Source organism: Mauremys reevesii, linkage group 11 (assembly GCF_016161935.1).
Source record: "Mauremys reevesii isolate NIE-2019 linkage group 11, ASM1616193v1, whole genome shotgun sequence".
Classification (NCBI taxonomy): Eukaryota; Metazoa; Chordata; order Testudines; family Geoemydidae; genus Mauremys; species Mauremys reevesii.
This window is the reverse complement of record NC_052633.1, coordinates 8,930,846-8,944,516: the sequence shown is the minus strand read 5'-3', so window position 1 is coordinate 8,944,516 and position 13,671 is coordinate 8,930,846. Positions and strand designations below refer to the sequence as shown.

Genomic DNA, 13,671 nt, shown 5'->3' with positions numbered 1-13,671 from the left:
GCTCCAGTACAGCATCGCAGATTAACTGATTTCACTGCTACCAGAAATTCTTCTGGAGCACAGAGCTGGCCCATAGGAGCCTCTCTTATTTTGCATATAGCACAGTTTTCAGTGTTTCTCTTTTTATTATCTCAGAAGTATGCTTGGCAGAATTCCATTTTTTTAAAATAATTTGGCACATAATATATATGTCGTTTTTAAGCGTTTTTATCCATGTAAATTTTCACAGTCGAAGGTAATTATTTGGACAGGGGGAAAGGAAGTAGACTATAATTAAATGAGAGCAGCCATTGAGATTCAAAAAGTTAAAACTTTATAACTGTTAAAATTGTCAAACTATACAAATTGAATATCCTTAAAATTAAACTCTAATAAGTTCTCCAGCAGCACTTTTCTTACTTTGCCTATCTGTAAATTTGGACTGTCAGCACTGGAAATATTTTTTGGTCAGTTTGTGGTTGCACATTGAAATCGATGTTTACCAACATTTACCAATAGAAAGCAGAAATCACTGCAATCTTTTGACAGCCATTCCAAATATGAGAAAATAGGATTTGGCTGACCCCAATATAATTTTCTGGTAGCTGTGATGTAACAGCCTGATGCAATCTGGGACATTTCACTGGGATGTCTCAGTGGACATAGAGCCAACTGGTATGACTTTGGGGACATGATACAATTTTTGTTTTAGTTATTTAATTGCTGAAACCCCCTTAACCTGGTTAGTGCAGTAATTCAGCACATATTATGGTAGAAGTAGAGTAAATAAGTAGATTTTACTGTGCTCTATAATCAAGAGAAACTTAAGGATTAAGTAACAATCTAAAACTGACTGCCCACCTAGTAATGATTATACGTCGCATACTCAAAGGTATCTTCCTTCTAAAAATCTGCTACTAATCTGATTACTCCAAGCACTATGCATTTTACCTATGTGACTCTATAGGCTCCAGTGAATCGACATCCATTGCTACCACATGTCCCAGCCATGAAACTCTGGAACCGTCTCTGAGCTTCAGCAACTATCTTCTCCACACCTTCCAAACAATACTATGAATTCTCAAGTCATGCTTCCCAATACACTTGTAAAGAATGAGAAGCCAGCAACAGGACTTATTTGAGTATGCATACATGTCTGAGCATGCTTACTGAACGTACTGAACAAATGGGAGAACCTTTTTCCCCTGCCCAAATCCTTATTCCTGACACTGTAAGCAAAAGTTAGTACTCAGCACTATTCCTTCCTATATGAAGTTAACCTACAAGCAAAAGGAAATTCTTTTCATCCATGGACTGGCCCAAAATAGCAATGCATTTTCTATTCTACTGCAAAGATATGAGAACAATCCATTACCAAGATGCGTGCTCATTTAATTCACTAATGACACTGGAAGTGGAGAAAAGCTCTTTCAAAGTACTATAGAAGAGTTTGAGTAGAAATTAACCAAATACTTATTTTTAAAATGCTGATCAAGGATGTGGTTCCTCCTTAATTAGACATGAGATCATCACCTCAGCTGACAGGAATGCAGACACTCAGCAATAGTAGCACTGAGGCAGAAAATCTTTTTTTTTTTGGGCATCACTTTGTGCTTCGAAAAAAAATTACTTTCTGAGGTTGAGAGACCTCTGTAGCACCGCATTACATTAATGAATAAAGCAGTATGTTAAGCAGGCCTTCATACCTTTAGAACGTAATTTTTTGGGGAAAAAAAGGCGTCTCTGTGTAAAAACAGCCTCATTACTCTTTCTTGTGCCTTGCCTCCTGCTGCCAGGGTTGGTCTTCCTCTGTCCAATTAAGTGAGCACTAAGCAGCAGTATTTTGAGTGAAGAAAACCCAATTAACCTGAAGTTTCACTACTGCCCTTCAACTTTCCCCACAATGGGCACCTGTGGCGCTTAATGAAAACCTAGACACTGTAGAAAGAACATTTTGGTTGGATAGAAAATACATGCACTTCTGTAAGTAACAGGTCATGAGCTATGATTTATTGGATTCCATGTGTATTACCTAAACAAAAGAAAAAAACATGTGGCAATCAATTTATCTCTGTGATACATTCAAGCCTTAATTTCATCCAGGGGTATTCTCGATGGATTAAAAGTACAATTTTCCCCTGAAAAGTGGCTGTAAAAATGGCATTTTCAACTCAACACACGTACTCTGTATTTACTTAGAGTTTGACCCGCTGACTAATGACCGAAATAAAATGCTCATGCTTTTCATTCCTATTAGTGCAGCAAGAGCCCATGCAGCTAAGAGCATAAGCAGGAATCTATTCCTGCCTGTGGATTAACAGCCCTCTTTTTTTAAACTTAGTTCAGTCAGTTACATCTGTAGACACCCAGCAAAGATAGGTGTGCACAGGTGTCACAGAGGGCACCATGTGAAAACAATGAGGTTGCACAAGTGTTATAAAAGCCCTAACTTAGCCTGCAGAACCTTTATAACAGGCAGGAACATGAGGAGGAAAGAAATAAGCTTGCCTCTCAGCTCTGTTGTGGAGCTTGCAGGGCTGCTGGTTAGAAAAAGCATCTCCTGCCTTGTAAACCAAGAACATTTGGTAAGGAGATCACACACCCACGCATACACTCATGGAACCCATGATGCCATTTCTACAGAGTCACTTTTCAGAGCAGAGCTGAATTTTATGTTGCATAAATTATGACATTGTGCTCTGAAGTGCCAGGGAGGTCTGAGAAAAGGAAAAACAGTGGTTGTCTAAATGTACTTACAGACAGCTCTCTCTAGATGGCGCTAAATATTAAACTTTATGATAATCTAGAGTCTTACCTAGTTTACCTCCTAATATAAAATTTATCAAAAAAAGAAATATTGATTACTTTTTACAAGAGGTTGTGAAATAAGTATATATTATCTATGGTAAAACAACACATAACGTGTTTTTACATTTAAAGTAGGGCTGTCAATTAATCGCAGTTAACTCACGTGATTAACTCAAAAACATTAATCGTGATTAATCACACTTATAGCAATAGAATACCAATGGAAATTTATTAAATATTTTCTACATTTTCAATATTGATTTCAATTACAACACAGAATACAAAGTGTACAGCGCTCACTTTATAATTTTTAATTACAAATATATGCACTGTAAAAATGATAAGCAAAAGAAATAGTATTTTTCAATTCACCTTATGAAAGTACTGAAGTGCAATCTCTTTACTAAGAAAGTGTAACTTACAAATGCAGATTTTTTTTGGTTACATAACTGCACGCAAAAGTAAAACAGCGTATAACTTTAGTGCCTACAAGTCCACTCAGTCCTATTTCTTATTCTGCCAATTGCTAAGACAAACACGTTTGTTTACTTTGATGGGAGATACTGCTGCCTGCTTCTTATTTACAATGTCACCTGAAAGTGAGAACAGGTGTTCACATGGCACTTCTGTAGCCAGCGTTGCAAGGTATTTACATGCCAGATATGCTAAACATTCATATGCCCCTTCATGTTTCAGCCACCATTCCAGAGGACATGCTTCCATGCTGATGATGCCCGTAAAAAAAAAAAATGCGTCAATTAAATGTGTGACTGTACTCCTTGGGGGAAGAAATGCATGTCTCCTGCTCTGTTTTACCCGAGTTCTGCCATATATTTCATGTTATAACAGTCTTGGATGATGACCCAGCACATATTCGTTTTAAGAACACTTTCACAGCAGATTTGACAAAACACAAAGAAGGTACTGATGTGGGATTTCTAAAAATAGGTACAGCACTCGATCCAAGGTTTAAGAATCTGAAGTGCCTTCCAAAATCTGAGAGGGACAAAGTGTGGAGCATGCTTTTAAAGTCTTAAAAGAGCAACACTCTGATGCAGAAACTACAGAACCCAAACCACGAAAAAAGAAAAATCAACCCTCTGCTGGTGGCATCTGACTCAGATGATGAAAATGAACATGCGTCGGTCCGCATTGCTCTGGATTGTTATCAAGTGGAACCCATCATCAGCGTGGAAACATGTCCTCTGGAATGGAGGTTGAAGCATGAAGGGACATATGAATCTTTAGTGTCTCTGGCACGTAAATATCTTGTGACGCCAGCTACAACAGTGCCATGCGAACACCTGTTCTCACTTTCAGGTGACACTGTAAACAAGAAGCAGGCAGCATTATCTCCTGCAAATTGTAACCTACTTTGTTTGTCTGAGTGATTGGCTGACCAAGAAGTAGGACTGAGTGGACTTGTAGGCTCTAAAGTTTTACATTGTTTTATTTTTGAATGCAGTTTTTTGTACATAATTCTACATTTGTAAGGTCAACATTTATGATAAAGAGATTGCACTACAGTACTTGTATGAGGTGAATTGAAAAAAAACAATTTTTTGGTTTTTTACTGTGCAAATATTGGTCATCAAAAATAAATATAAAGCGAGTACTTTACACTTTGTATTCTGTGTTGTAATTGAAATTAATATATTTGAAAATGTAGAAAACATCCAAAAATATTAAAAATAAATGGTATTCTATTGTATTTTAATCGCTTGACAGTCCTAATTTAAATTGCTTGATGAAGAACAATGGAGGTCTGCATGAGGCCTATAAAGAACATGGCGTCAAAAGCATTTATTGTTGGAGTGGTACAGTTATGAATTATGCTTAGCAACTGGATCTATGGACATTAACAGAGATACAGCATGAAACGTCTCAAAGGTATTTCCCAACAACCTGTAATTTCTACCATCTTGAAATACTACACTGGCACCTATATCTGATTAACACAAGCTTAAAAACTAAAGTTGTGAAACAGAGGCTGTGGACTTGGAAACAATGCCTTCAATGATGAATGTCCAAGGACTAAAAGGGTTAAGGGTGCCAAAGGGAGTACAGAGATCCTGACTAAAGAGTTAATCAGATATATAAACAGGTTTTAAGATGGGAGCCTTGTATAGAATGCGACAAGAGGCATGGCTTTCAGTTGCTTACCCAACATACCTGTGACATCCAGGGGACGCTTCTTAAGAGCAGTAACCACTGGGCCATCTTTCCTCCGTAACAGGGGACTGCTCCGTCTTTCAGCAACTTTCTGCTTTAATCTGGATCGTAACTTCAGGTTGGGTTCAGATGCTGTACAAAGAAAGGAAAAGTCATCACTGCATGCAGAGTTCCATTTAATATCATCTTATTCATTGTTTTCTGCCAACTATATTGGCTAAGCTTCAATGAAGGATACCACAGAAATGTAAGGGAAATTAGTCATATGACATAATAATTGGAATAAAGAATTATCAGTATAATGAAAATATACCAACAGATGCATTCTGCACTAGTTCTGTTAAAACACTGATGATCAGGATTAATAGTGCTTTTTATAAAAAGTAATGTTACAATGTTTTACCTATAGACTGGAGATAGTGGTTTGCAATATGGTTTGTTGTAAAGTTCATGAGATCTAATACAAAGTAAGATATTCACCTGTAATATATTTATAACCACTACACTGCTGATTACTAAGCTTATCACAAAGGTAGAGCCTTGCAATGGATATTCTGTAAATTAATAAAAGAATCAATGGGCCTCTATAGCAGATAACAAAAGAATAATTATCTTAATTTTCCAAGCATAGTTCAAGGATTGTTGTATAACTAACCCACACTCAATACTTTGAAAGTTTATCTTAAAATGTCTGACTACCTTAAGGTCATCAGGACTGCCAAGAGGAGGTTTGTAACATTTGAACCCCTTTACATCAAGTGATACACATTTTAGCTATCCCCTTAAATGAAAGTTTCAGGCATGGGAATGTTCCAAGATGCTAAATTCATCCACTGCAAGAATCAGGAGATGTGCCCAGAACCCTCACCACATCCTCCTAAGTAGGAATCAGAAAAGAAACAGTGAACTGCCAGGACTACGTGTCTCTCATAAATATTTTTCAATAGGTAAGGAAGCCATGAGAAAGGGAAAAAAGATTCCCACTGGAAGATATCTTTCTTTTTAAACTTTGTGATCTCTTGAGTATATTTGAAATATTTCTTTGAGTGCTCCAAGGATCCTGACATTTACTGGATTTGTGAGCTTACTCAATCTTTCCCTTCCTCCGCTCTCCAGCAATTCTGCTGTCTAATTCCTCTGACTGGCAAGTTCTATGCTCTCACCACTAAATACTGATACACTTGATTCTTTGTGCCCAAGGGTAGACAATGTAAAACTTCTTCAGCAGACTTGAAGTCAGATTTACAAACTGATTTTGTTTAACAAAAAGTCTGGCTACAAATTTATTTCCTGCTAGAGTGTGTAGAAGGCCAACACAGAATGTTTTTAATTGTGGAGAGCACACAAACTGGAAGTTGATGACTTCATGATCAAATATTTGCTTAAAAGTTCTCATCAAAACTGTTCTCTGATGAAACTTTAGAAAAGGAGTGTTTCATGAATATACCATGGACAGAAAAAATTGTCTATCTAAATTTGCTTTAAAAAAAGATAAAGGACGTACTTTTTTAAAGTGTCAGACTCATCAAGACGATGTTTAAAATTCAATTTGAAATGCATTAGTGAAGGGCGAAATCATGTTATATGCCATTTACATAAAGAAAGCAAGTGGAATGAATATAAATCTGCTGTTTGCCGGAAGAACAAAATTAAAGAGGAGGCTATTTAAATAACAATTGCACTTTCTTCAATGTTAGTTCATAAAGGAAAAAAAAAGACCTAATCTTAGTTTAAAAGTAGATAATAGATGTGAGAACACTCAGAGCCTCATGGTAGATAATTTACACTTGCAGGAAATTTACATTTTAAATAAACTAATTGATTAGATGCTTGGGTCTATAATTTAAAAATAAAGCAAAGCAATGTTTCATACAGATGTGGTTATGTATATTGTGCATATATATATATATGGAGTATCTACATATGCACGCAATGGAGGCATATTCTACAGATGGTTAAAGCATCTGTCTTCTGACAAAGAAAAATGTGACAATATAAATTACATTAAAATGAGAATTTCATTCATATTATTTATTCCTGTATGGGACTTGTCTGAATTATGTTTTGTGTTGGGAATAGACAAATCACTGTTATTTTAAAGGTATACAATGAAGGAAGTGTCTAAGAGTGAAACACCTTAAAAATGGAGAAAAATTCAGGGTATCATAGATTAGCTAATATTACAAATGATGCTACGGGTCTGAATATACTAATAAGAATCCTTCCCTGTAACAAGAATTTCAGTGTGAATGAAAATAAGGAACCAAATGCTTAAACAAAACCTCTCCAAAGGAAGATATGACCATCCAAAGAAAACACACTGGAATGTCCCAAACAAATGTATTACCTGGTGTTCTTCATCCCCTCCTCATATTGAGATAAGTTTCAAAATAGTGAGATGTTGTTTAAACCCTTACCATTCTACAACTAAAAGTTTAGACTTTGTTCTACCATATTCCTTTTTATTTTTTTATACCAATCCTATACAGAAATCTTTATCAAAACTTCAAGGACTTTTTAAACATTGGTATCCCATTTCACCTGTCATTCATATCCATGGTACATGAAAATATCGGTATACATTTCACTAGGTGTTATGTAACGCGGAGTTAAGCGAATTAAAAACACCCTGCCAGCAGCACAGAATGATCTGAAATTCTAGGTATTTACATACGTCATTTCTGAATGTCTGAGTTATGAAGAGGTTCAATTTTCAACAATGCATACTGAAAGCTCAGTCAAGGCCAACAAGCTTATTTGTTTTTTTTACTGTCGTCTAACAAAAAAAATGCTGCCTAAATTTAAGAGGAGACCTGTACTTCAAAAGTATAAATAAGAAAATAACATGAATCAGCCAGCACATAACTCAAACAATATTATGGAGTTTGAGCGCGTAGGTTCAATTTTCTTTAAGAAACATCAGTTCTACTGAAAATCAACTGAAATTCATCCCACCATACAATGTCTCCACCAAATGAAGTGTTTCTCAGAATCTTAACGCAATCTATAGTGCTTGGAAGTCAATTTCAAAAGTTTTGTACTCTTCAGGTCACGTAATGTCTTCTAATCTAACGGTATACACTTATTAATTCAAAAATTCAATTAGGTACTTATTCAACCAGATAATTAAGGACATGCCTAACTTTAAGCATGCCGTTAGTCTTACTGAAGTCAATGGGACCATTCATATGTTCAATCTCCTTGCTGAATTGTGGCCTTAGTGCCTCACTTTATTTAGAGAAAATATGTTACTCCTGGGGCAATTCTGCACCACTGTGCACATGCAGAATTCGTGTCTCCTGCAGATTTCTTCGCTTGCCCACAGAAAAATGGGGAAGTAAAGAAATCTGCAAGGAAAAAAACGCCCCTTTCCCGGCAGCCAGGTCCGAGCACCCATAGTAGCTGGAGACGTAAATGAATGCGGGGGAAACGGGGGTTGGGCATGCATGTGTGGGGAGATGTCAGTCACCACAAGGGAGAGCGGGGCTGGGTAGGCATGTGTGCAAGCAAGAGACACTCTTGCTCAGTCTGGTGTGGAGGGATAGGGCTTTGGGTTGTTTGGAGGCAGGCTCTGACCTCTCAGGCAGAGCAGAAAATGTAGCAGCCTGCCTGCATAGTTGTTCCTATTGTTGTTAGTTAATTGTTCCCATTTGTAGTGAATTCCCCTAGGAGCATAAAACAGGTGTAAAACTTTTAAAGGATCCTTTACATTGCCAGAGTGGTATAAAGGAGCCTTACTGTAATGACAGTAAGGGAATCCTCAGCTAGGAAGATCTATGTGCTCTCTCGCTTTTTTCCTGTGCCAGAGTGGCACAATGGGGTAGATTACAATTCAGGATCTATTTTACTTACCCATTTAAAAAAAAAAAAAAGACTGAGGAAAAATAAAATGTTTATCAAACAGCCAATAAAATGTCAGGACTGTCCGAACCAGGCACTTTCAAAAGTAGCTAGCCAGGATTATAAGTGTGATGCAGGGTATTGGTTATCAAGTATTTGTAACTTAACTCCCATGTGTTTAGGAAGTGCTGAATAGTTAGTGACTTTTTTCTGTACTGTAGTTTAAATAAATTACTAAAATAATTTAAACTGGCTTGATTATATTGCATTATTTTGACAAATAAAATATGCAGAATTTTTTTTTTTTTTTACGCAGAATTCCCCCAAGAGTGTTCTCTCCCCTCTCTCAGGCTTCTCTATTGCATGAGGAACATAGGGCCTTCACCACGGCCTTTATGGGGGCACACAAGCCTTCCTGCCATGTCAAAGCATAGTCCATGGGCAAGGAGAGGGAGAAAACATGTTTTGAGTAAATTAATAACTTAAGAAATTAAGACATGTAGAACAACTGCTTCCTCGGTCCACAGGGTTTCCTAAACAAGATACCCATCATGTGCTTTTCCACAGGATCCAATATGACCTGAGCCATTCTATCTGGCTTCTTTCAGCCTCACTGTTTTCCTCCCTGAAACTATTCATTTTAAAGTGGTCTTCTGAAGTGACCTTACATACTGCCTTATTAGCTATTCAGGCTAACAGCATAAGAGATGTAGCATTTTTCATAGTCCCAATACAAAACAATTATGGGAGAAATAATCAGACAGATGTGCCAGGAGTATGCCTATCTTTACAGATATTAAGGGTAGTTATTTAGTATTTCTAAGTAATATTGACTTTCACAATAAATTTGGCAAAGGGCAAATTCTATCCTGGGACGTATAAGCAGAAGAATCTCGAGTAGGAGTAAAGAGGCTGTTTTACCTCTGTATTTGGCACCAGAGCAATACCAGATCCAGTTCTGGTGCACAGAACTCAAGAAGGATGTTAAAAAATTGGAGAGGGTTCAGAGAAGACCCACAGGAATGATTAAATATGTCATCTAGTGATAGATTCCAAGAGCTCAATCTATTTAACATATCTGGCGGCTGGTGGTACTGCCCACAGGCCCAGTAATAATCCGGGAAGTGATGCCACCTGCTTCGAGGAGGGTGTGCAGGCTCCTGCGACCGGGACTAGGAGTGTGGGGATTGTTTGTGACGCTCCAGTGACCGGCTCCAGAGAGCGCCAAGGAGGCTCTGGAGAGCGGCGCCTGAGAACCAGGGAGCAGCGTCTATCGGGTGACTGCTGCTGGGGTTCTGGGGACCGGTACCGTGGGTCCTGTGACTGATGTTGGGATCCAAGGGATCGGTGCCTGGAGTCCAGCGTTCTGTGCTGGGAACTCGCCGAGTGGCCACAGGTCTGTGGTCTGAGGTATGGCTCTGGAGGTTGTTGGCACGGCCCTGGCGAGTGAGATGGGGAAGTACGATGCTGCGGGGCTGACTTTTGTAGGGGTGCCATGGAATGCTTTCCCCTACAAATAGTTGGGAGGGAGGGGTCCTTGGCCCTCTCTTCCTGAGGAGTAGGCGGCACTGGGAGGGAGAAAGGCTTGAAAGGCTTCCGGGATGGACAGCACCATGAGGTACTGCGTGCCTCTATCACTCCCTGGAGTAGGAGGCAGATCGTGGGGCGGACTAGGCCCAACAGGTGATGCTGCCTCCTGGCTACCCTCTTGCGATGGTGAGATGGTCCAAGTTGGTCTAGGCTCAACTTCTCCCTTATCCTTGCCCTCATGGGTCCCCAGGGAGCACCCCCTTCCTGCGTGCTCTCTGTGCCTTTTGACTGGTACCGGTGACGTGGGGTGCTTCTTGTTGATGCTGAAGTACTCAGTACCAAGTCCAAATGTGCCGGCTCCAAGGCAGTTGTGAGCGCTGACTTCATGAGGAGCACGCAGAGTCTTATGTCTCTCTCCTTCTTGGTCCAGGACTTGAATCCCTTGCAAATGCGACACTTCTTGCTAACGTGGGACTCATCAAGAGACTTCAAACAACTAAGAAGTGGATCACTGATTGGCATGGGCTTCTTACAGTGATCGCACAGCTTGAAACCTAGGGAGAGGGGCATGCCCCATCCCTGGGCTAAATCCCTCAGGGGACTATATCTCTAGAGCAATGGTTCTTAACCTGGGTGCACGCACTTCCTGGGGGTACAAGATGCCCTTTCTGGGGGTGCGAGACATGCCAGATTTTTTTAGAAGGTAAATCATTAAAAACACAAATTAAGCACAGACACGTAAGTACAACACAACTGCTTTGTTCATCAAACCTATGTATTTATTAACATTATACATTTTTTAACAATTACTGTAATATACAAATCTAGGTTTAAAGAACTGACCTACTTCAATGGCTTTTGATCAGGGGTGCGAGAACATACTTTGAGAACCAAAGGGGAGCAGGCTGCAGTAAAGGTTAAGAACCACTGCTCTAGAGCAGGGGTCCCCAACGCGGTGCCCGCGGGCGCCATGGCGCCCGTGGGGGCATCTTAATGCGCCCGCGTCCTGGCCTCCGGAAAAGCACCCGCCGAAATGCCACAGCAGCATTTTGGCGGGGACGCCTCTCGATGACACCGCTTGTCGCCGACAAGTGACATCATCGAGAGGCATCCCCACCGAAATTCGGCAGCGACGCCTCTCGATGACGCTGCTTGCCGCTGACAAGTGACGTCATCGAGAGGCGTTGCCCCTGAATTTCGGCAGGGACGCCTCTCGATGATGTCACCTGTCAATGGCAAGCGACGTCATCAAGAGGCGTCGCCGCCGAAATTCGGCAACATTTCGGCAGGTGCTCCACTGCTGTAGTGGTCCTTCGGCTGGCGCCCACCAGCCAAAAAGGTTGGGGACCACTGCTCTAGAGAATACTAAAATTATTAGGACCTGTTAACTATTGCTAATCACAACTATTCACAAAAGAAATGGTTCAAAGAATCACTGAATGAGAACTACTTGCTAGAGCAAAAGGAACATTGCAGCACCAACACTAAGAAGGAACTGAAGGGGAGAGAGGGGGTCAGCAGCCCCCCTTATACTGGTGCATATGCGCACCACTCCAGAGGGCGCCAGAGCAAGTCCCCTATGGATACCACGTGGCGAGTGCACACGCCTACAATAGAATAGACATGAGCAAGCACTTAAAGAAAAACTCGTTTTCTGTGCTTGCATGGACAGCTTGGTAGAGTTGTGGAGAAGGGCTGCTTCTGTATTTTTATGTATGGCTCTTTATCCTAATTAAAATCTAATTAATGACTTGTGCTTTGGGTTTATTAGGACAAAATGTTTATTAGTGGTCAAAAGAAGCTTTGATTTTAGGATGAACAAAGGCAATTCACACTTCTTTTATAGCTTTGCTATAGTTTGCTTGCCTGACCGTAGAAGAAATCAAAATAGCAGTAGAGTGGAGTATACTGTGGGGAGTTCCTTTGTAACTGGCCAGACATTTCATGAGAATGCCTAGAACATACAGCTTCACATGTGGAAAGGCCCTAAACTAGTGATACTGCTGCTCTTGTGCTGACATCACCCCTACAGTTACAGAAAAACACCAGTCTTGCTGTGATGCTTTCCAGGGATACCCAGGACTGTGCAGCACCTGGCTACCTGCCCTTAATATGAGGAAGCCTTGTCTGGCCCTGCTGGGGTTCAGCTCCCCAACTCCATTGGTCACAAGCAACACAAGTGCTCTCCTCTAGGCCTGCACAGGCCTTTCTGCCTCTCTATGGAGGAGGGATTGGCTCATTCCAACTCTGAGCCCTCTGAGTCTCTCTGTGGAATGTCCAGCCCCTGCTTCATGGCACACTCACAGTACTCACAGACTGGCTGATTCCAAAGGAACAGTACACCCGAACTTGCCAGTTCCACTGCTGAAGGCTTACATCACATCTCTGCTTAACACACAGTTCTTAGATACTTTTACTTGTTTTCATGATACATGTAGCGGGATTTGAGTAATAGCAAGTAGAAGTACTGGAAACAAATTGTTATGATTTTACTTCATACGTAACATGCATTCTAGAACTTAGACTTATTTAACTAGATACATTTCTGTCTTATAGAGTAATGCTCATACCAAAGCCCTTACTGCATTGTACAGCCAGATTTAGCTGTGATCTTCCATTCATGTGTGCTTCCTTGGTGAAAGATCCAGGGTATGTCACTGCACCCCCCAGGTACTCCAGAACTATCCGTTATCCTTACTCTTACATGCCTATACACAAATGCAAGAAGCCTGGGGAACAAGCAGGGAGAACTAGAAGTCCTGGCACAGTCAAGGAATTATGATGTAATTGGAATAACAGAGACTTGGTGGGATAACTCACATGATTGGAGTACTGTCATGGATGGATATAAACTGTTCAGGAAGGATGACCAATGGGCTACAAGCTCTCGGTACAGACCTCACGTGCCACCCTTTGGGGAACTACTGTGCAAATATTGAATGCAGGGGATCCCTGCAATTCCCGGTGCACCCCCGGAGCCCTCTGCTGGCTGGCATCAAGAGGTTCCAGGGTCACTCTAGCAAAGCGGAAAGCAAATTTATAGAGGGAAGATATATGGCAAGAGACAAGGAACGGGAGGAAAGGAGCATAAGGGCCAAGTGTTCAACACTTAAGAAGAAGAAAAGGAGCTGCTGGGTTCAGAGCACTTCTGAAAAATCAGACCACTTCATTTAGGTGCTTAATGGGGAGCTGAGCTCTCTTGAAATGCATTGGGAGAGCATCTAGTCTTTAGATAGCAAAGGCCAAAAGTGCTTGAGTTACTGCAATGGCTACAGAGAGCATGATGCTGGGCATCCATTCCAAGCTGGCATAGCAGGAGGATGGTAACAGTGCCTCAGAATG

The 13,671-nt window shown here is 40.5% G+C and overlaps 1 protein-coding gene across 13 annotated transcripts in view; it reads right to left on the bottom strand.

Annotated features, from left to right (window-relative positions):
- Positions 1-13,671, bottom strand: part of HDAC4 (histone deacetylase 4) — a 428,940-nt gene that overhangs the window by 121,206 nt on the left and 294,063 nt on the right. For 11 of the 13 annotated variants that reach the window (XM_039494525.1, XM_039494524.1, XM_039494513.1 and 8 more), the window contains one exon: positions 4,951-5,091. In XM_039494525.1, coding sequence (XP_039350459.1) covers positions 4,951-5,091 — 141 coding nt within the window. The remainder of the gene's footprint in view (positions 1-4,950; positions 5,092-13,671) is intronic. The other 2 variants (XM_039494521.1, XM_039494523.1) reach the window with 1 other exon arrangement.